Below are 21,372 nucleotides of genomic sequence, written 5' to 3' on the forward strand. Positions count from 1 at the left end.
ATGCGAACTCCCCACAGATTGAGCAGGGATCGCTTCACTAATGCATGGATGTGTAGTGTATCTGGCAGTGTAAGTCACCTTGGTGAATAAGGTGTGTGGGCTGATAGCATTACATACTAGTTCGTTGGAAGTCGCTTTGGAGAAAAGCATCTGCTAAATAAATAAATGTAAATGTAAATAAATGTAAACCCACCTCCTCTCGCACCACACAGGTACTATCAGCCCTGCACGCTGCGCCACCGTGCCACTTTTGATCGTTTATGGTGGGGGATATGTTTAAATTAAATATTTGAGTTTTTTCGTTCGTGGATTAAGATGGTCTTTTCTGACCGCGAGTACATTCCTTACTTTCTGGAGTAGGTGATTCATAATGTAACGTCACGTGGGGGAATGCTCAAGTGGGTGTAATTATTATTTTTTTAAAAAAAAAACGACGCTGTTGAAGTTAATGAATAAATTTCTTTAATAAGTGACTTCCGGGTGGATTTAAACTGCTTGACTGTTTTTCTGACAAGGGTCGCAAAGTGAAATGTCGCCCAATACAAAAAGTTTAGAAGAGAAAAAAGCAAACTACTCGTCCCAGAATGCTTTGCCGGTAGTACGTTGAAACAGGGTTGAACTACATGTCCCAGAAGACTCTATCACGACTGCGCTCACAACACTGCTCAAACTACATGTCCCAGAATCCTCGAGTCCCAATCCGGTGGCTGTCGCTCTGCGAGGTACCGGAGGGGGGAGTGTGGACCGCAGACGCGCTCTCTCCGCTCTCATTATAACACACGCCCCGCGGCGTCCCCCCCCCCCCCCCCACTCATTTCCACGCGCTCTGCGGGAATTTGCGGGAATCCGTTCGGATAAGTAAACAAGCGGAGCACGAAGAGGGACGAGCGCATGAAGAGGTGAAGCTGTGCGCGTTGCTGTAGGATGGTCGTGCGGCTTTTCATCGCCTCCTCCTCCGGCTCCGTGGTGGTGAGTGAGTCCAACACAACAATATATTACAATTGACTTTATTTGTCAGCAACGCCGTGGTATCATCAGATTACTTAATTTGAATTAAATAAATGAGTTAATTCACAACAGTCCTCCGCTGTGCAGCAGAGTAATTAATTTGAGCCACCCGGCAGCTTTTACAAATTTTATAATAAAATAATTCAATTATTTATCACTCCGGCGCTGCGTTATATGATTTATTCATTTATTTATTAGTTCCGTTCCATATAAATTTTTATTCTAATTTTTTTCTTTTCTTTTTATAAATTATCATGTCTCAGATAGAAAGTTTCCTTAGATGGTCCGTTTTTCTATCCTGACTCCGCATTATCGGCCACACTATTTTGCTTCTCATCATGGGCTTGTAATTTAATTGGAAAAAACTTGAAGGTTTCTGGGTTTCCAGACATTTTGATTTCCAAGTTGTTTTCGCAGTTTATAAATATATGTCCCCTCATCTCCTTGTGGACTGTTTGCCATTTAAACATTTTTCACCTGCCCTTCCATCCTGGTGCTCAGTGCTCCTGCAGGGTCCTGCACGTTTCCAAGTAGATCCAGCAGTTGTGCCGTGGCGTGGTGGGGAGGATGAGGAGGACGGGGTGGGTGGAGCTGCATGAGAGATGATGAGAAGGATGAGGGTGAGGAGGTTCTGTTACGGCCTCTTCCAGCAGCAGAACCCTCCACTCTGGTCCGATCCCCGGTCACGGTCCCCATGTCCCTCTGAGTCCAGCAGCCGTCGCTTCGCTTTTGCCTTCTGGACTTTGACACTTTTATCGGAATAATGGGGGGGGGGTGTTGACATTAGTGTGTCTCCATCACTCGGGGTGCCCTTAGTTCATGTAGGTGCCGGAGGGAAGCGGCCCTGAGCTTCTAGAAGAAGCTTCTCGTGTGAACCGAGCGAGAAACATTTCACGTTACGCTTCCACTTCTTTGTTGATCTGACACGTTTCTCCCAAGTGACTTACTCTGGTAAGCTTACGCTGATTTGTGCAGCAGGGTAATTTTTCCTGTATCAATACATGCTGAGTACCTCATTCGAGGGTAACGTAGCCTGGGGTGGGTTTCAGACGTGGGTCCTTGGAATGCAAGGCAGTAGCTCCAACCACTGTGCCACACTACAGCAGTTGCAAGCATGGGATTTGAACCGGCAGCCTTTATGATCCCAGTCATTTATCCCTCATCGCTACACCAGCAGCTGTGTGATTTTTAGATTCTGTGTGTCCTGTAGATAGTTTGTTTGGCACAATCCTGAGTTTTGATCATTCGCTGTTTGTTCTGCCTGCTGCTCATTTGGTTGAGCTTCAAGAGTGATTCACAGCATATGGTAGGTGTGTGTGTGTGTGTGTGTGTGTGTGTGTTCGCGCGTGCGGCTTATCTGAGGGACGCGGGAGTCTCGTGATGTCCACACACACACAGAGCGAGAGCGACCCTCCGTGGCAGAGGCCCCATGACCTCAAACCCATGTGAGGTTAATTCTCTTTGAGGAGCAGTGATGTAAACAGTGGGGTGGGGGTGGAGCTGGAGCTGGAGCTGGAGTTGGGTGGGGGGTGGGGGTTCGAGCCACAGCGCCGCTGCTTTAATGAGTCTCAAGTGGTCATGCGGTTCTCTTGAACTCCTCTGTAAAATGAGACGGACGAAGTTTCCAGAAACGGAGCTTTAACCGTTTTCCGTTGATCCTGATTTACAGTTTGCCTTTCGGTTATTTCTGCCTGTTTCCAAAAGCTCTCTTTCCCATAATCCTCCATAAATATTTATTCGTCCCGAGGAGTCAATCTGTGAGAGAAGAGTCTGGAAAGCTGGAGGCGGAGCGGATGCGCGGTGTCCCGTGAGCGTCCCCTGGGCGCACGCCTGCACCTCCCGCGCCCCCCGTACCCCCCCCAGGGCTGTGGGCAGCGTAAACAGTGAGATCACCGCGAACTGGACACATCTGAACAATTTCACATAAACGCGGTGATGTGTCTTTGATAGCGGAGCTCAAGTGTGCGCGCCGGGAGGGTGTGCGTTTGGCGACCGAACGCAGGCGTGTCCCGTCCGACCTCATTCGGACGGGTTGCGTTCCGTGAAACATCGATCCAGTAGAAACCTTTTCGATTCATTTATCTGACACTTTTCTTCAAAGTGGTTTACAGTTATTTACCCATCTATAAACAGGGTAAATACCTTGATTGGGGTTCTGCAGCACGGGGTGGGATTCGAACCTATGACTTCTGAGCCCACAGGCACAAAGCTCTGCCTATGAAGAAACCCAAATGGCCCCATATTGATACCAGTGACTCTGATTAGTCTAGTGGCTCAGCTCAGTGGCGCCCCCTACTGATCGCTGCACTACCAACACAGGGCTCCTCCATCACTGCCAACAGTAGAGTTGCAGGGCCTTGAACTCAGGTGTCTGGTGCCTTGAGCAGGTTTCTCACCTTGAGGGTGTGGCTCCTGCACCTGCTCATTTGCATATATTCATTCACAATTACTGACCCATTTATATTATACAGCTGGGTAATTTTACTGGAGCAATATGGGGAAGTACCTTGCTCAAGGGTACTACAGCCGGAGGAGGGGATTGAACCCGCGACCTCCGGATCCAAAGTTAGACCCCCTTCTCTCGCGTGTCTAAGAGCGTTAGGTTTGTATACGATGTTTTCCGCCATCAGCCCAGGTTCAAGTGCCGCATCTGTTGCGGTACCCATGATCGAAGTGCTTACCCTGAATTGATGCAGTAAAAATGACCCTGCTGTATAAACGGGTAAATCGGTGTAAGCAGCTGAGGTCAAACCTCAGCTTTGTTTGGGCGGTGTGCGCGTGGCGGTGCGGGCGCCAGGGTGGGGCACTATGGGGAAGCGCGCGCTTCGCTCTGCGTCCATCCCAGGGATGAAAAAGCGGGGCTTTCGCGTGCGGCTCTCGGCGTCGCTGTCCCTCCGCGGTGATTTATGCGGAACGACGCCCACGTCGGGTGGCCGCTCTTCCGTTAATGCGGCGCATCTAGGGTCTTCGTCCTGCTCCTGCGAACGGTGAGAACGTCAGTCGGAGGAGCTCGGGGACGATCTGCTTCGCGACGTTGCGTCCGCGGCGGGACGGGGTAGGTGAGAAGCATCGCCTCCGCGGCGAGCTGCGCGTCCGGCCTCCCTGTGGTCCGCGGCAGAAGGACCTCCTCTGAGATTCCGCCGTGAGGAAGGCGATATGATGCATCAGCAGTTCACCATCAGCGCCAAGGCACCCTTCTCCTGACTCATCGCTTACCTTCTCATCATCTGCATTCCAGCGGAGGACCGACCCTCGGCCGCGTACCTGAGCGGGGGTGGGGGTCGAGTTTCTGCATCGCTGCTGGGTGCTCTGTAAACATCTCATAACATGTTAGTGGAATTCTAAATCTCAAAAGAGCCTGGAAATAAATAAATAGGATTAGTACTGGACTGGTTTATGAGGCCATTCCTGAATTCTGGGGGGGGGGGGTGCTGCCTTTGCTGAGTCAGCATTTCTCCGCCGAGATACTCATCATACCTCACCCCCCCCAAGGTGGCAGTAACCAAAGTTCTTCTTGAATGGTCTTCGCAGGAGCTCAGGAAGAGGTTGAGCTCCATGTTGGACCGGTTTCGATCTTCTCGATCCTGCCGTGAACGCGAGACCGTTTGCGCTCCTGCTTCGACGTCGAAGGGCTTAGCCCGGAACTCTCGACCTCGTGACGCCCTCCAGCTGAGCATCGCGACCAGATGGGGCTCGTCGTTCCGCTTCAGTTTCACTCCGCTCCCAAGTGCAGCCAAGCACACGTGACCGACGGAGAGCCTTGGGACGCATCTCCGCGGGGCTTTGGCCCGTGTCCGCAATTAGCATATTGTGGTGCTGATGCTGCGTGTTGATTGGCTGGCAGAGAGCAGTCCCTTGGCTCCGCCCACAGAGCGGTACCTTAATAAGACGATGTCGTTCCTGTTGGCCGGGGCGCGATGCCAGGAGGCCTCCGGCGGCGGGATGGATTTGCATTAGCGGCTGTGCTGAGAGTGGACGTGCCGGTCGATCGGACCCGTCCGTGTGACCGGACGCCCGGCAGCTCTCGGTCCGTCGGGATTAAGAGCAGGGAGAAAATCGGAGGATTTTCCCGCTCTGCACGTCATCCCTGAATATGTGATCCGAGGCTCCGATCCGAGGCCGCGATCATCTCTACCTGCCCTGCTCGCCTTTCCCGGCACCTGGATTCAGGGTAGCAGCTGTTCATCTCGTTGGATTTCAACAAGCAACATGTGGACGTCACACTCGTCAATAGTGCGCGTTGGAGAGTGCGGCACGAAGGGCTCTTCTGAGTGCGGCGGTGTGTTTGTTGGTTTCCACCACGGAGGTGCTCCCGTCCGCCTCGAGACACACACGCAGCACCGCTGCTCGTTCGTCTCTCACTCATCGCTCGTTGTGAAGGCTGGACTTTGGGCGTAGCGCAGTGGACTTCAGTCTGGAGAGAAAAACACAGTAATTCCTGGTAAAACCCTGATGTGAGACAAACGTGGAGCAGAACTAGTGTAGGAAGTTGGCGCTTAACCCCATTTTTTTTTTTTTTTTTGTCCACGTCCTTTCGTGCAGATCAAGAAGAGGCAGCAGGCCATCGTGGGCTTCCTGGAGGCCAACCGGATCCCCTTCGAGGCGGTGGACATCACCATGTTGGAGGATCAGAGGCTCTGGATGTACCGGAACATTCCTGAGGACAAGCACCCTGAGAAGGGGAACCCACTGCCCCCGCAGATCTTCAGCGACCAGCAGTACTGCGGAGTACGTCCGTCCGCCCGTCCCCGGAGCACCTCGCACATCCGTCACACTTTTACTAATAAACCCGGCGCCGGCTGGGATGCGACTGGGTTTGAGGTCACGGCATCGCAGCTACAACTGTGTGCGTGTTGCGCTGAGACAGGTGCGTCAGGAGAAAGGAGCACATAAGTGAAAAGTACGGTAGTAGCGAGACGAGTCGCTGTGGAGCCTAGTGGCCGCGGGCGGGAAGGGGCTCGGGTGCGAGAGCAGTGTGTCGCTGAAGGTGCTTCTCTGTTCAGCCCAGGTGGGGGTTGTGTGTTTTGTTTGCGACGCATGCTACTTGCGACAGCTCTCAAATCCCCGACGTGTGGTGGTAGCACCTAATGACTGCTGCTCCGTCTGCTACTTCTTATTTACAGCGAGTAGCGCTGCCGTCTCGCAGCGCCTGGGTGGTGCGGGAGGACATAGGTTCAAATCCCGCTCAGGCTGTGTGGAGTTTGTATGTCCTCTGAGTGCTCTGGTTTCCTCCCACACTCCAAAGACATGCTGTTCAGGTTGAGTGACAGAGAGAGTGTGTGTGTTCCACTGATGTATGGATGAGTGACCCAGTGTAAGTAGTGTATCTAGCAGTGTAAGTCACCGCTCGTCCCTCTGCTCGCACCGCTCGCTCTCCGCGCCGGACCGAATGCTCGAAGCGGGCTTTTCAGACCTGCCCTCGAAACAATGATGACTGAAGCGCTGCAGCTGCCCCCGGGGACTCGGGTGCTGACTGCGCAGACTGGCGCCTCTAATCCTAATCCTGTCTGAGCGACAATAGATTATTGGACTCGCCGCATGTGCCTCCATGCCTGGCCTTTGCCTCTTGGCATCACCCGCTGTCTGGGCCTGCCCCTCCCCCGCCGTCCCTGATCGCCAAGGCCACGAGCCTGAGCTCCGCCCCCTTGTATTAGCTCCGCCCCCTGCCCGGGCTCCGGTCCGGTGTTGCCGAACCCGTAACCTCGCGGTTCCGCGGAGAGTCCGACCTCGAAGCCCCCAGTCGTTGGATGCAATATTGGAGGATCATATGAAGGACACACACGTCGCACGTGGGGGGAATTCATATTTCATAAACGAGAGGTTCCACATCCCCTTCCCTCTCCCTTCCAGTGTGTGATCCTCACCCTTTGCCCTCCCCCCCTTTTTTTTTTTTTTGCAGGATTATGAGGATTTCTTCCAGGCCAAAGAGAACAACACTGTGTTTTCCTTCCTCCGGCTGCCGTCCCACCCTGCCAGCCAGGTGGGTCCCGGCTCAGAGACACCAAGGTGGCCTTTTGGCACATTCCAGCGTTAAATTTGTCTCTTTGCGTCTGTCTTATGGCGAGAAAATAAATAGAAGGGGCAGCAGGTGGCGCAGTGGTTACGGGACCCGGGTTCAATCCCGCCTCCGGCTGTAGTGCCCTTGATCAAGACGCTTACCCTGAATTGATGCGGTAAAAATTACCCTGCTGTGTGAAGGGGTTAACGGTGTAAGTGGCTTTGTAGAAAACCCGCAGCGAAATAAAAATATATTTATGAAGGAAACATGCATTTTTAATGCACTGAAAGGCTCTCGGCGCTCACTGGTCTACCAGTGTCCATGTTGTCCACAGAGACTGGGGGGGGTTTCCACAGGAGAGCCTTGATGTGCAGATTTCATCTGAATTATAATTAATTAATGATAATTATTTCTAATAATTATTGATGATTAATTATGATTACTACAATAACTATAATAATTATTACTGGCGTGTGAGAAGCTGAAACTTCTTGGACAGGAGGTTCACACGACGTTAAGAGGCACCTCTCGCGCTTTCAAGCTAATAATTTTGTCCGTTGTCCTCGATTTGACCGAGTGGCGATGGGGACGATCGGCGTCCCGTCCGTGGAACCGTTGGTGGACGTGTGGGAGGTGAGGAGTTTGCGAAAAGGGACGTCTGGCATCTGGGTGCTTCAGGAGGCGACGACCAAGAGGACAGACTCTTGGGACAGATGCGTCCCCCCCCGTGCTCCGGATGGAGAGGAGCAGCGCACACCTGCTCATGGACACTCCGGTGTCTTCGGTGGACTGCAGTCATCCGCTTTGCTTTTTAACTCCCTGCCTCTCCTCTTTCCCACAGGACTCCAAATCCTAGACGTCCCGCGTTCGTCGATTCTGGACAGTTCTGTCCAACGTCCCAACATCCCCAAACACGTTGTCCCTTCCTGTTCCTGCCGCCGTTGGCCAAACCTTGCCTTGTCCCTCGCCACGCAAAGGACTGGACCTAATGTATGTAGCAGCTCGCCTGTGATGCGACTTGCACTTTGGGGGGGGTCCAGCACTAAGAGGAAAGTCCCCGGACTACCAACCCCCCACCCCCCAAGGTGTCCCCCACACAGCACTGTGGATTCAGCACGAACCTCAGGTCAGAATCGTGGAGCGGGAGGAGTGTGAGGAGTGTCCAGGCACCGTCCTCGGTCCCTTTCCATTTGTCACTGTGGCTGTTTTCCCAGAAGGCCCTGCGTGTTCCTCACACGTGCTCTCGCCGGACTGCTGAAGCAGCACAGAAGGTGTCGTGTCACGCTGTCGCAATGGAACACCACACACGGAGTGCGCGGGCACACACTCTCTCTCGCTCGCTCGCTCGCTCACTCACTCACTCACACGCACACAGAGCATGCAAGCAGCCTTCTGTGCTTGTCCTTCGCCTGAGAGAGTTACATGGACCTGGGGTGGCTTGCTAACACATAAAACACCACACACACACACACACACACTCCTTCTCCATGTTTCCTTTTCCAGTTTCTAAACAGATTTCCCGTTTGCTGTCAAGGTTCCTCACAGTTCAGAGTATCTCAGATTCCCACCTTTCGTTGCGACTCCCCAGCCCAGGTGTAACTTACCCCCAGGGTGTGTATAGAAACTCGCCGATGTGCGTTTGCGGCACCCGGATCTCCGGTCACTCTGGTTAGCCGCACGTGGTCATTAAGGCCACTTGTGCTGCTGGAGTCCGTTGTTCTCGCATGTGTCCAGGGCACACGGGGACACGCGGCGGCTCTCTGTCCGTCACTTGATTAATAACGAAAGGAGACGGCGAGCTGCTCCGTCGGTACGAAACGGGGACCGGAGCGAATGGGAACCCAGCAGTTCGGTCACTTAACGTCCCGCTCAACGCAGCAGCTGAGACAATCGGTCAGTCACTTGATCAATCGGTCGATCGATCGATCACCATCGGGTCCGCTTAGTGTCCCGATGGCACCGAACCCATGAACTTGGCTTTTCTACGGCCCGTTAATTCATCTCGAGGTTCGCCGCTTGACGACGACGTCGCTCGCACTTCGCCGAACCGAAGCGAGACGCCGAACCCCACTGTGCGTGTTTAATGCAGTAATTTCCCACTCCGTACCTTTCGGATGTAGCCGAAACTGCGAGAAGGTAAATATCGCATAAATCCTTTCGATAATTTCCAGCGATCGGGTCAAACCGTGTGACACATATGCAAATGAAGTGATATAAGTGTATTATGTGCTTTCTGTGTTATGAGCTGCGACCGGAAGCCCTGCATGTCTCGCTGTCCGTCTCTCCTGCTTGTGTACGGAAAGGAAGGGGTCGGAGGGGGTCGCGTCGCGTCTGGGTGGGAGCTGCGGAGGATGTGCCTTAACCGCTGTTGTATCGTGTCGTCGTACTGCTCACGTGGTGATGTTGTCAGCTTAGCGCCGCATGAACGACCAAAGCGCCCCAGCCGGGGGGGCGGGGGGTTGCCCTCTAGTCACTGTGATGCATCGGTGTGTCTCCAGCGTGTGTCTGCAATACAACAAATAAAGGTGGAAATGAAGACGGATGCAGTGTGTCTCTCTCTCTCTCTCCTCGCTTCCGTCGTCGGCCTCCGGGGGCTCGTTCCTCTATCAACTCCATCAGGAACCTGAACGCCGGACGAACGCAACGTCCAAACTCTTTGACATCGGGTGTTTAAGGGCCGATGGACGTTGATGTCCGCTGCGCTCATCCCTCGCGCAACGGGGACGGTTTATGTGAACATCCACCCTTCTTCATACAACAGCCTTATTATTCAGTACAACAGCATTTTTCCCTGCTTTCTAGTCACTTTACTTCCACAGGGGCACTGCTTATACAAGGAATTTTGGGACAGGAAAACACACTTTAGCCCCTCGGTGATGTCATACTGACTGTTTTCTCACTAAATCCCTGCAAAATAAGGACCAAAATGAAATGGACGAAGAGTAACGTTAAAAGATTATTTTGAAATCAAGTTTTTGTCCAGGAGCTGATTTCCCCCCCCATAAGAAATAAAGTTAATTCGATGTCCTCAACACAGGAATCCACCTAAAAGGGTGATTTCATAGTACAAATTAACCCCTTTGTCCTGTCATGAACACATTTCACTCACAAAAATGAATCAAAATATATGCTAATTATTTCTCCTGCATAAGATATTTTCATCGCTCGGTACACACGCTGTATGTTTCATAAATATTGCAGAGGGCAGTTAATTATTTATGATTAACTTCCCTCTACGATATTCATCAAATATATTGAGTGATGTGACGTTATGTATCTTGCAGAGAAATCAGGTGAACATGGACAATCACCAACTTGAATATTTCCTTTTACTTTAGTTTTTGGTAGTACATCTTGTAGTACACACACACACACACACACACACACACACTATCAGTTAATTCTGTGCTGCTCGACAGTTAACAAGTATTCACTTGAGCTTCAGGAATTCCTCCACTTTCTCATCCTCCACAGCTTCAGAGAACTTCGAATAGTCCTGCAACGAGAGAGAAGAGTCGGTGCAGGAGACTGAATCAGTCACTGTACGCACTGCACAGTGGAGGACACACACGCATCACATGTGGGGGGGGGGGGGGGATTGAGTTTGTGAGTCTCACCCCCTGAAACAATTCGATCAAGTGAGTTTTATGGAAAACATTTGTTATATGTCATGTTTAAGAGGCCATTCAGTATCTAACCCTCTACCATCAATACCACTTTACAGCCTGATTGTTACTTAAAAAAAAAAAAAAAAAAAATTACTTATTTTCACCAGTCATGTGTGTTTTTTTTAATGTACCTTCTAGTTTTAATTTCTACTATTACAGGAAAGTATAGCACAGCAAGTAGCGCTGCTGTCTCACAGTGCCTGGGTGGTGCAAGAGGACATGGGTTTAATCCCCACTCTGTGTAGTTTGCATGTTCTCCCTGTGTCTGTGTGGGTTTCCTCCCACACTACAAAGACATGCTGTTTAGGTTCACCCATAGTGTGTGAGTGAAGAGAGTGTGTTCTGCTGATGTATGGATGAGTGACCCAGTGTAAGTCTTAGGGTGCTCTGGTTTCCTCCCACAGTCCAGACATGCTGTTCAGGTTCCTCCATAGTGTGTGAGTGACAGAGTGTGTGTGTGTGTGTGTGTTCCACTGATGTATGGATGAGTGACCCAGTGTAAGTAGTGTATCTAGCAGTGTAAATTACCCTGGTGAATAAGGTGTGTGGGCTCATAACACTACATAAAATTCATTGGAAGTTGCTTTGGAGAAAAGTGTCTGCTAAATAAATAAATATAAATGTAAGTATGAGAACATGAATATGTCAGAAGAATACCAGAGAACTTCTTTGCACAGAACATTGATAGAAACTGTAACTGTTGACTGTGGGTTTGCAGTATGTGTCAGTAGAATGTATCCTTTGGATAAAAGTGACTTGAGCGACCACTAAAAATCAGTGAATTATGGAGAAGTTTGTCTCATATCTACTTTACACCAAAAGGAAAAACAGGGAGTGAGGCTTTTTTTTTTTTTTGCTTAGCTTTTGTGTTTCAAAAATACAGCTCCAAAGCTGTTCAACTAGTTTTAGACGGACAAACAATTACATACAGTACATATATATAGATTTTTTTCCTGCCAGTGTGTTATAAAATAATGGGATGTGTCCTTTGCGAAAAGCCAACAGGGGTGTGGACCAACAGCAGCGAGCGAAACCCCGCCGTGTCAGTCCAGGCGTTAACGCTGCTGACTGCGGTCGGATTAGCTGAGCCCGTGGAGCTCGGGGACGAGCCGGGCAAACCCAGACGTGACACAACACGTGTTTGCAGAAAGCACCTGGGAGTGTCGCGAACCCATGTGACCCGCAGCCGTAAACTTCCAGAACAAACTCGATAAGATCAACCGGTCTTCTCCGCCTCTCCACCTATCGCTCTGCATGCACGTTTCAGAACCGGAAACGAGATCGCTTTCCCCAGGGTACGGGGGGCTCTTTGCACCCGGGACCCCTGATCAGGCCACGCCGAGGGACGCGCGTCCCGGAGCAGGACGGGGAACCTGCACTTACGCCGCAGTAGACGCCCTTGTTGAACACCTGCGGCGGCAGCGCGCTGGGGTTGCCCGTTTTTCGCCGCATGTCCTCCTTGGCGCTGTTGCTCGCGGAGATGTCCACGGCTTCATACTTTATCTTCTTGCTGTCCAGATACTGAAAGATCGCACTCTGCTGCTGTTTGAGCTGAAAAAAAGCAAATGAATGAATGTTTTGGAAGCAGAAGAAACACTGGACTGTCAGATGTGCTCGAGCAATCGTGCGGCGTTACCCAGATACTCACATCTCGAGAGCCACTGACGCTGGAATAGTAGATGATTATCGACATGACGGCGTCCGGCACTTCTCCCTGGAACGGCACTGCTCTTGTAAGAGCAGCGGATCAGCTTCTGGTTAGGCTCCCCTGTAGGTCACGCCCCTGGGCCTTGCCCACCTGTTGGCCTCACCCACTTCAGCAGGTGACTCATGTCAGAACCGGCTCTGCCCCCTACAGAAGCGCCGGGACTAAGATGGAAGTTTGCAGATGCTGGACGTGAACCTTCACACCTCTGCGCACAGACAATGCTGAGAAATGAACACTTTTGTTCAGGAGCTTACCTCATCGTTGAAATCAGATGAAATTATTTCTCACCGACTGGTTTATTTCAGGGTTGGACCGGGTCCTGCTCTCTGGTGGGTCTGGGGTTCAAGTCCCGCTTGGGGTGCCTTGCGACGGACTGGCGTCCCGTCCTGGGTGTGTCCCCTCTCCCTCCGGCCTTACGCCCTGTGTTGCCGGGTTAGGCTCCGGCTCCCCGCGACCCCGTATGGGACAAGCGGTTCAGATGACGTGTGTGTGTGTTTTATTTCATCGTGTCCTAACGACATCGTCAAGGGTTCAAGTCAGCTTCAAAATCCTAATAGTTTTACATGGCTTTGGAACCTCTCTGGCCCTTGCAGTCTTCATACACTTGACTTTGTCCTCTTGCAGGTCCTTCAATCCCACTGTATGGCTTCTTCTGCAATGACCCTGAACTGTCGGATTCTGTCCCCCAAAATATCAGGGATTCTCCAATTTGCTCAGCACTTTAAATCCAGGCTTAAGACCGACATGTTTAGAACTGATTTTACAGACACATGTATTCTCTACTTTCCCTTTCTATATAATCAGTTATTTCACTATTATTTTATTAATATTTTTTGGTCTTTTGTGGATGCTTACTATCATTCATTCATTCATTTTAGTTGATTCATATTAGAAATACATTTATGCTGTTTTATTATTGTAACATAGCTGTGTTTTTCACAGTGAAGCACGGTGAGGCTGCTTTTAAAGGTGCTAGAAATAAAGTTAGTTATTAACCTTGTATGTTTAATACCAGAGCTGTTTTATTGGCACAATCCTTTTAGCTACACAATTATATCTAGACGCGTTCACATAACTGAAGTCCCTCCTCATCTCTCTCGCTGCAGTATATAGACTCAAGGACCTATAAAATACCAGTGAGGGGCAGCCAGTAAGAAAATTATTATTTAATCTGTGTTGAAAAGTTGATTCACTGCATCTTTATAAGCGGTGCGAAAAGTGCAGGTTGTTAAACGTGTAGATTTGAAATACCGCCATCTCGTGTAAAAATACAGCCATTACAACTGAAAGAATCAATAGTGAAAAGCTCCACTACTAGTTTTCGCGTGGCCCGAAAGGGCGAATCCCTCTAATATTGTTGTGATAGCAAATGCCTGCATATAATAAATTCTACAATGGGAGCAATATTTGGAAAAAAAAGGATTACTGTACTTTAAACTGATTCCGCAGGCATTGATATGGTCACCTCGATGTAAGCTCATGCTGAGGTCCTTGAACTCCGCTGCATTGCCAGAATGTCTTTAACAGAAAAAATTAAACTCTGTTAAAACTGATTATGTGAGCACCTTCCAATTATGTGTTTTTTTAATTATATCGCCTGCGTCACCAAAATATCCTCAACTGTCAACGGCTTCTACAGGCATTGGGGTAGACACCTCATCGTCATTTCTCAGCGGGGTCCTTTCTGGTTTAAATTTTTTGCGTCGCCTGAATGACGTCCTCTTTTCGTGCCCTCAGAGAGAGGATCGGGTGAGTTTCCCCGTCGTATATGGAATCGAAAAAAAATACTAACCATCCGAATGTTTAAGAATACCGAAATGAAATTGCCACCAACAACGTTAATGAAACATGTCACGTGTGTTTGTATTTTAGAAATTAAGCTCCAGCATCCATCGATAAACCACAATGGCCGAGGAAGGGTAAGTGAGTCGTTTGAGTTAACGTTTAATATGTCTCGGTGCACTTCAGCGAATTAGTGTAGATTTTCTTTTTTTTTAAAACGAAAGTCTGGAGGTGCTGCGAAACTTTAGTAGACAAAGTTCGGAAGTGTAGCGTTGGTAATGGGGCAGCCTTGGCAATTGAATTAGTCAGTGTTTTGCGGTGTCGTTTCGCGCTGCTGAAAGTTCTTATGACACGTGACGTGTATGTAACATTGTTACTGTCAGTGACTTAAAGAGCCACCAAAGTCGGCGTGGAAATGATGATTTTTCTCTTTAGTCGGATACCCCTTCACTCTAAATCATGAGTGAGAACCACCATCTGACACGCCGAGACTGGAGCACGTGGGGGTCCTGATCATGATCCTCCCGCGCCTGGTCCTGGCCGCTTTCCCACCGTCTTGGTGCTCATCTTGTTTCCCTGCCTCTTTTTCCCCTCCCGTCCCGAAGCATCGCAGCCGGAGGTGTGATGGATGTGAACACCGCTCTCCCAGAAGTGCTGAAGACCGCACTCATCCACGACGGCTTGGCCCGCGGGATCCGTGAAGCCGCCAAGGCGCTGGACAAGTACGTTTCCTCTGCTCTGTGACGGCCGGCCGCGGGCAGCACGGCCCTAGGTGTGACGGCAGACAGACTTCTTCGAGACCGACTCCCCCCCCCCCATTGCAGTATCTGGGATGATATTTTGGCTCCCTCTGCTGAGACTTGTGAGGAGATCTGCCATCGTTACCCAATAATATCTGAGATCTGTGCTGAGGCCTCTGTGGGGAAACATGTCACGCTGATGTCTGAAGTGCGAGCTCCTAGCATGATCGCCGCTCTCTGCTTGTAGGCGTCAGGCCCATCTCTGCGTTCTTGCCGCCAACTGCGACGAGCCCATGTACGTGAAGCTAGTGGAAGCCCTGTGTGCTGAGCACCAGATCAACCTCATCAAGGTAAGGGCCACCTGGCCTCGTTGCTGCAGGTCCAGGGTTGGTTTTGCTGCCCAGCGAGGAGCTCGGGGATGTTCGAAGTCCAGTGTGAGCACTGGTTGTTCAAATGCTGTAGCTGTGATGAGAACTTGGCTCCCTCTACTGAGAGCTGTGAGGAGATCTGCCATCGTTACCCAATATTCTCTGAGATACAGCCCCCTGTGAGAACTGGGAGCAGTAACCCCCCTCCCCTTTGACATTGTATTCATGACTAGCTCTTTCCCGCAGGTTGATGACAACAAAAAACTGGGCGAGTGGGTGGGCCTCTGCAAGATTGACCGGGAAGGCAAGCCCCGCAAGGTGGTTGGCTGCAGCTGTGTCGTTATCAAGGTAAGACAGAGTAAACGGATGGTCACGATGCCAGATAAAGGCAGGGACTGCGCTCAGTGCCACGCTCCTGTTTGCTTTCCCTGGCTGAGACTATGTGCCTGTGTACGAGCCTCAAGAGGGTGCTCTGTCCTCTTTGAGGTCCCTAAAATGGCAACAAAGTATAGGGCTGATGACTTGTTTCTGTAGAAGCTTCTGTGGTGTCTTTTCATGAGTGTGACTTTGTTACTCTGCTGCTGCTCCACCAGCCTGTGTGACTCCACTAATCGCTGTGCTCTCCGTAGGACTACGGCAAGGAGTCGCAGGCCAAGGATGTCATTGAGGAGTACTTCAAGTCAAAGAAATAAGATGTGAATAAAAGCTTGGAATTGTTTGAAAATTTTTGGTTTTATTTAGGTTTAAATTTGCTAAACAGGTGTGTTTGTGTAATATGAACTGACCTAACCTTTAATTTTCCTCGGAGGGAAGATGTTTTGTCTTCATCCATGTGTCATAGCTGACAAATTGCCAGGACAAAGCTATTTGTGAATAGTGTTAGTGTAGTTAGTGGTACCAGGTATGAAAACTGACTGGGTGAGGTCTTCTGTACCTCCTAAGAAGCATCTGGGGGGAAGGTCACTGCAGTTTGACTTTGCATGGTCACTCCTGTTCAGGAAGGTCTTGGAGGTGATGTTGCCCTACTGCATATCACCTACTGTAATTGGAAATTTGAGGAAAGTATCAAGTTGCCCTGGACATTGGATGTGATGTACAATACATCTACCTTTGTTCTTTTTGTGGACATTGTGTCCCCCCTGCTCTGCCCACAGCTCAGTAGGCGGTGAGCTTAACATAGCAACTGTAAGGCAGCACAAGACCTTGTTGATGCTGTGCCACCTATGAAATCTAGAGACAATTAGTAAGAAGCCCTATTCACCTAGGGAACTCAAAGCTTGCAAGGGATTGTCACCTCCAAAAATTAACCAAAGTGGTTTTTTTTTTTTTTTTTAATCTGCAGTTTCTAAAAACAATGACAAAGGAACACACAAACACTTCTAAAGGCACACCAAATCCATCTGCACATCCTCATCCCAGAAACTTATAAAAGACAAGTTTAAGCTTTATTTCTCAAACTTACATTTCCACATTAAACTAGTGCCTAAAATAATTTACACAAAGGATCAATCTAGATTTGATTTTTATTCATAGTGCAGAGCTATTGCTAGTTTTGCAGAGGGTGGGGGGAGGTACAGTCTAAGCTTGGTTGAGAACAAGTGTCATGTCACATGGAGATGTTGGGGGTGGTGGAGTTCAGGTTGGAAGTGCTTGCTGCAGCCTCTCCAGGCCACGAAGGGATGTTCGTATATAGGCAGCAGTGTCCATCACCCCAGTCTTCTCGAGAAACTCGGACCTTGTGAAGACCTCAAGCAGGACTCCGTTGCAGGGGCCCAGTTTCCTGCTTGCAAGCAGAGTCTGTGTCTTTAGAGAGTTCTTAAAGGCTGGAGGTTTGGATCACAAGAGTCGCCGCAGTGTACAGTTATAAATAGAAAAGGACATCCAGCTTCGTGGTGCAGTTACAGGTACTCTAGTTCCAGTGCTTGGTGCAGTGCCAGGAGGTCCGAATGACTGGATATCCTCCAGAACGGCATGTTGTGCTGCGGCAAGGAAAAGCAGCAGTTATGTTCGGCAGCAGAAACATCTGGACGGACCTTCACGCACACATCTCCTCTGTCATGCAAGGCAGGTGTCCCAGCCGTGTGCCCCTTTGCAGAAGGCGCCGCACACCAGAGCATGCAAACAGAAGAACCAAAGGTGCCTCCACCCAAAATGAAACGTCAAACTGGAAGGAGCCCATCTACAATCGTTTTAACATCGCCAGGCGAGTGCTGCATGATTGGACAGGAAGCTGGCAGATGGAGCAAATATCTCTCTGCTGTAGGATGTTACATACATTTAATATTGCTGCAACACACAGAACAGACCTGAAGCTTAGAGCTGCTGGTTCAGTCTCCTCATATAACTTAACATTTTGTTCCTCAAGATTTGAATTCAGAATCAACACATGGTGATATAAGCACACTGACAGATTTTTTCAAATTAATTTCTCTAATTGAGATTAAAGAGCTGTTGCTGAAGACCACACTTTAGGTCCAGATCCCCTGAAGAGAAACACGTCTCCATTCAGTCACCTTGTGTTGGTCCTTTTGCAGCACATGTGGGCTGTGTGCACACGAGTGTGAGTGTGTTTGATGACAGCTGAGGCCAGAAGGTGGTGCAACGAGAAGAGGTTCTCACGTCACTCGTGGAAGGCGAGAGCCCTGAGGAGTCTGAGTGAGTTTTGCAATAGAGACACAACGGGCCAGATTGCAGCGAGTCTCTGGAAGACTGCACCGAGAGGCTGAAGCGACACTACCCTGCTGTGCATACGGTGTGTGTTTGATGTGCTGACGCTGAGCTCAGTGCTCTTTAGTGTGCGTCCGTGCGCACACAGTGACTTTGCTAACCTTCCAGCTCTTAAAATCAAGGTGGTGATCTAACAGAGGATCCAGATATCTGGATGGAAAATGCACAGTGAAAATCTTCAAGAAGCTCTTCTGTAGTTTGCGTAGGGAGCGTGTGTGTTGGATGTTGTGTCAGGTAGGATACGTATATGGATGGATCCCCTGCTCAATCTGGCCCTTGGTCTGTATTGGTGGAAATCACACCATGGGCACACGTGAGACAAGGCTACTGGCGCAGACACACCCCCGCCGCCTCCAGAGCCATTACCTTTTTGGCTGCCTGCTCCTCTTCCACACCATCCCCAATTACAACATATACTACTTTCCTGCCAAACCTCTGCATAATGCGCTCAAAGCAACTCTCTTTCCCTGGAAGATAAACAAGGAGAAGTTCAGAAGGGTCTTTACCTGGGTGGCCGCATGCTCCTCGTCCCGACCGTCGCCAATGACAACATATGTAACGTTAGCGCCAAACCTGGACACTATACGCTCAAAACAGCTCTCTTTCCCTGGAAAACAATGCAGTGCTTAACCTTCGTTTACAGGGCCCCTGGGGGGGAGGCTGGCTTCCTCAAACGGGATGAGAGCAGTGAACACGCACGCACGCACGCACGCAGCTCTCCTGGCTCCTCCTCCTCCACTAAAAGAGAGGGAAACGTGGTCTGGGTTTCACAGCACTGTGATCCTCTGCCTTCTACTGTTAGACAGTGAACCCAAAACACACTGATCTTTAACCACTGTGTCAAGTGTGAGATGACAGCGGTTACGCCTCCAACTGAGAGACACAGGTATGAATGTTAATTTCCTTCTGCTCGGTGCCTGTGCAATGCACGGTTAGCATGATTGGTTATGGAGAATCTCAAAAAGAAAAAAAAAAAAAATCACATTAAATTTGAATTCTGACAAGGAACACTTGTTTAATGTACTCATGACAGACTGCTGACGTACCCCCAGTAACTCACTCTTCAGCTACTTTTGCAGTATTAACAGTGATCATTACATTTGAACATTTAACAGTTCAACCTTTTCCCCCATGTATTCATTCATGTAGATGGAAATTTGTCAATGAATTTATATGTAGCTCTGCTCAAGGGTACAACAGCAGGACCACCTTTAGGTTCCAGCTGTTTGACCACAGCACTGCCACATGTCCTCGCTCGTTTCACTAAACGATGAGCCATTTGATGAGGAAGCCAGGCTCCGCCCACAGTACAGCCACAGGGAAGTGGTTTGTTTCTGATTTAACCCACAGTAGTTAAAGGCACAGATCTTGACAATGCAGGAATGAGGGTGCGGATAAGGATGGAGGGAAGTGCTCTTTGGCTCCGTACCTATTTTGGTGGCGCTGTATATGTTCTCAATGGGGAAGACAGAGCCCAGGCTGTGTAGAAGCACTTTAGCAAGTGCTGGTATGAGCTGTGTTGTAGTGACCAGAACGTTGACACAGTTACTCCTGGAAGAAAACAGGAAGGACAACACTGCCATCACATCTGATGCTGACAGTAAACCTGGACTTACTGTGCTTTCCCACACATTCATAGTCTTCCCAGTTCTGTATCAGAAAACAGTCTTTCTTGAAGCAGAGGATCACCAAAATAAGCTCCTCCCACAGGCTACCTTGAACTCTGCCACCCATTTCCCAGCCTAAGTGAGCTCAGGTGTGCTGCTGGGTGGGGAGGGGGATGGCAGTACCTGGAGCTAATGATGGAGAGGGACTTGAGGGCACTGGTGAGCCAAGAGTCGGTGAGGGCTTCTACCTCTGCCCGGAGTTGCAGCCACGCCTCCCGCTTGGCGGGTCCGAGCAAGCCTTCAGATGACAAACAAGGCTAATGAGAGGGAGTCCACGTGGACCACTCCACTGAAACACGTCTTTGCCCACCGACCATAAAAACCCCTCACCCAATCATGGAGCGGGTAGAAGGTACAGTGTACCCTATGGACTGCAGGTAAGGGGCATCAGACCCCCTGTATCACAGAATACCTTGTCAGTGCTGTGCTGATAGAACAGAGAAGCAATGTTCCTCTGGACCTCAAATACAACCTTTTATTACACTTCTGACAAAAGACAGAACACAGTGAATGCGGTGAAAGAGCTCTCTACTCCTTACTCTTCTTCCAATGTGTCACAATTGAACAGAGTGTTCAGCCATTAGTATGCTGGTTAGAAGTACCTTTGGAGTCGGAGGTTGCAGGTTCAGATCTAATTTCCTGCTGTAGTACCTTTGATCCAGGTACATTAGAACTGTTCCAGTAACAATTAGCCAACTCTATAAATGGGTAAGTAACTGTACGTAGCTTGATGTTGTAAATAGTTTGAGAAATGTCAGATGACTGTTCCTTTACATTTATTCAGTTAACAAATGAGAGCGTCAATGACAGTAGTGAGACGATGAATAAAAATAAAACAGTTCCAGAATTGCCTAATACTGCTGTGCGTGAGGTGTTGAACCTGGCAGTGCGGTGAAACCTGCTATGGTGTTTGCTTTCTTTCTACAGGACTGAACTCTCACACTGCACTCCACTAAACACACTGTAAATAAGAGAGGGGGGGGGGAAAAAAAAAAAAAAAAAAAAAAACTTTTACCCAAGAATTCAGGAACATTTTCTGCATTTGCTTATTATGGTTAGCTGTTACCTGTAATGCCATTTCTGTGCTTACTAACTAACTAACGCTTAGCACTTTACAGATGTAGGCACACGAAAGCTTACCCCCGACATTGTTTTTGTACGTGCTATACAACTCTTTTACTCTTCGGTAGCGAAATGCCAACTTCCGCATCCAATCCACCCCACCTCTGACGCCCGTCGCTAGGCAGAGGTTAGCGCTGGTTGCAGCTGCATGGAAGCCATCAGTTGCAAAACTGTAAGTACTGTCAATAATAATAATAATGATGTTTTATTTTAATGCTGTTAGACTGACATTGTCTATATCCCTCTTTATATACAATAACATTTCATATTATAAAATAAGGGCAATGTCTTACATTTTTAGTTCATTATCAATGCCCAAATGTACATTATACCTAAAATAACTTTTTCCACTCCTTTTAAAGCAGTACTTTCTGTAAACATACAGCTCAGCACATGAGAGCAGGTCACATGTTCCAAACAGGCACCGGGTGTAGCAACTTCTTACCTCAAGTCCTGGCCATTGTCATCAGATGACACATCATCAATGTGAACCTGGTCACACTCCTGCGAAGCAGAGCTCCTGGTGAGTACGAGTCCTTCACAACAAACCGTGTGTGTGGTGTGTGCGAGTTGGGGGGGAGGGA

At 49.4% G+C, this 21,372-nt stretch overlaps 4 protein-coding genes and 3 non-coding genes across 14 annotated transcripts in view; 5 read left to right on the forward strand and 2 right to left on the reverse strand.

The window, feature by feature from the left end:
- Window positions 1-717: 717 nt before the first annotated feature.
- sh3bgrl2 (SH3 domain binding glutamate-rich protein like 2) lies at window positions 718-9,542 on the forward strand. Its single transcript, XM_018728747.2, has 4 exons — window positions 718-969; window positions 5,551-5,736; window positions 6,908-6,988; window positions 7,848-9,542. Exons 1-4 carry the CDS (start codon window positions 925-927, stop codon window positions 7,860-7,862), a joined length of 327 nt encoding a protein of 108 aa, XP_018584263.1. The 5' UTR covers window positions 718-924; the 3' UTR covers window positions 7,863-9,542.
- An 847-nt stretch (window positions 9,543-10,389) lies between these two features.
- LOC108920185 (SH3 domain-binding glutamic acid-rich-like protein 3) lies at window positions 10,390-12,443 on the reverse strand. Its single transcript, XM_018728760.2, has 3 exons — window positions 12,323-12,443; window positions 12,058-12,225; window positions 10,390-10,502 (listed from the first exon to the last, which is right to left on the reverse strand). The coding sequence occupies exons 1-3, from the start codon at window positions 12,365-12,367 to the stop codon at window positions 10,437-10,439; spliced, it is 279 nt and encodes a 92-aa protein (XP_018584276.1). The 5' UTR covers window positions 12,368-12,443; the 3' UTR covers window positions 10,390-10,436.
- Window positions 12,444-14,077: 1,634 nt separating this feature from the next.
- rps12 (ribosomal protein S12) lies at window positions 14,078-15,996 on the forward strand. The gene is made up of 6 exons (XM_018729863.1): window positions 14,078-14,131; window positions 14,255-14,301; window positions 14,770-14,886; window positions 15,152-15,254; window positions 15,519-15,620; window positions 15,902-15,996. The coding sequence occupies exons 2-6, from the start codon at window positions 14,288-14,290 to the stop codon at window positions 15,962-15,964; spliced, it is 399 nt and encodes a 132-aa protein (XP_018585379.1). The 5' UTR covers window positions 14,078-14,131; window positions 14,255-14,287; the 3' UTR covers window positions 15,965-15,996.
- LOC114912389 (small nucleolar RNA SNORD101) lies at window positions 14,572-14,650 on the forward strand. The gene has a single exon (XR_003798246.1). It is a non-coding gene; the product is annotated as a small nucleolar RNA SNORD101 (small nucleolar RNA).
- On the forward strand, window positions 14,987-15,068 carry LOC114912393 (small nucleolar RNA SNORD100). The gene has a single exon (XR_003798249.1). It is a non-coding gene; the product is annotated as a small nucleolar RNA SNORD100 (small nucleolar RNA).
- LOC114912391 (small nucleolar RNA SNORD100) lies at window positions 15,360-15,446 on the forward strand. Its single transcript, XR_003798248.1, has one exon. It is a non-coding gene; the product is annotated as a small nucleolar RNA SNORD100 (small nucleolar RNA).
- A 618-nt stretch (window positions 15,997-16,614) lies between the features above and the next one.
- Window positions 16,615-21,372, reverse strand: part of eya4 (EYA transcriptional coactivator and phosphatase 4) — a 35,833-nt gene continuing 31,075 nt past the window's right edge. For 3 of the 8 annotated variants that reach the window (XM_018730415.2, XM_018730410.2, XM_018730409.2), the window contains 4 exons: window positions 21,234-21,292; window positions 20,807-20,967; window positions 19,790-19,904; window positions 18,614-19,550 (listed from right to left, as the gene is read on the reverse strand). In XM_018730415.2, the coding sequence (XP_018585931.1) occupies window positions 19,211-19,550; window positions 19,790-19,904; window positions 20,807-20,967; window positions 21,234-21,292 (675 nt within the window). In that variant the 3' untranslated portion in view covers window positions 18,614-19,210. The other 5 variants (XM_018730413.1, XM_018730411.1, XM_018730414.1 and 2 more) reach the window with 3 other exon arrangements.

The sequence above is a fragment of the Scleropages formosus genome, chromosome 1 (assembly GCF_900964775.1).
Source record: "Scleropages formosus chromosome 1, fSclFor1.1, whole genome shotgun sequence".
NCBI classification, from domain to species: Eukaryota; Metazoa; Chordata; class Actinopteri; order Osteoglossiformes; family Osteoglossidae; genus Scleropages; species Scleropages formosus.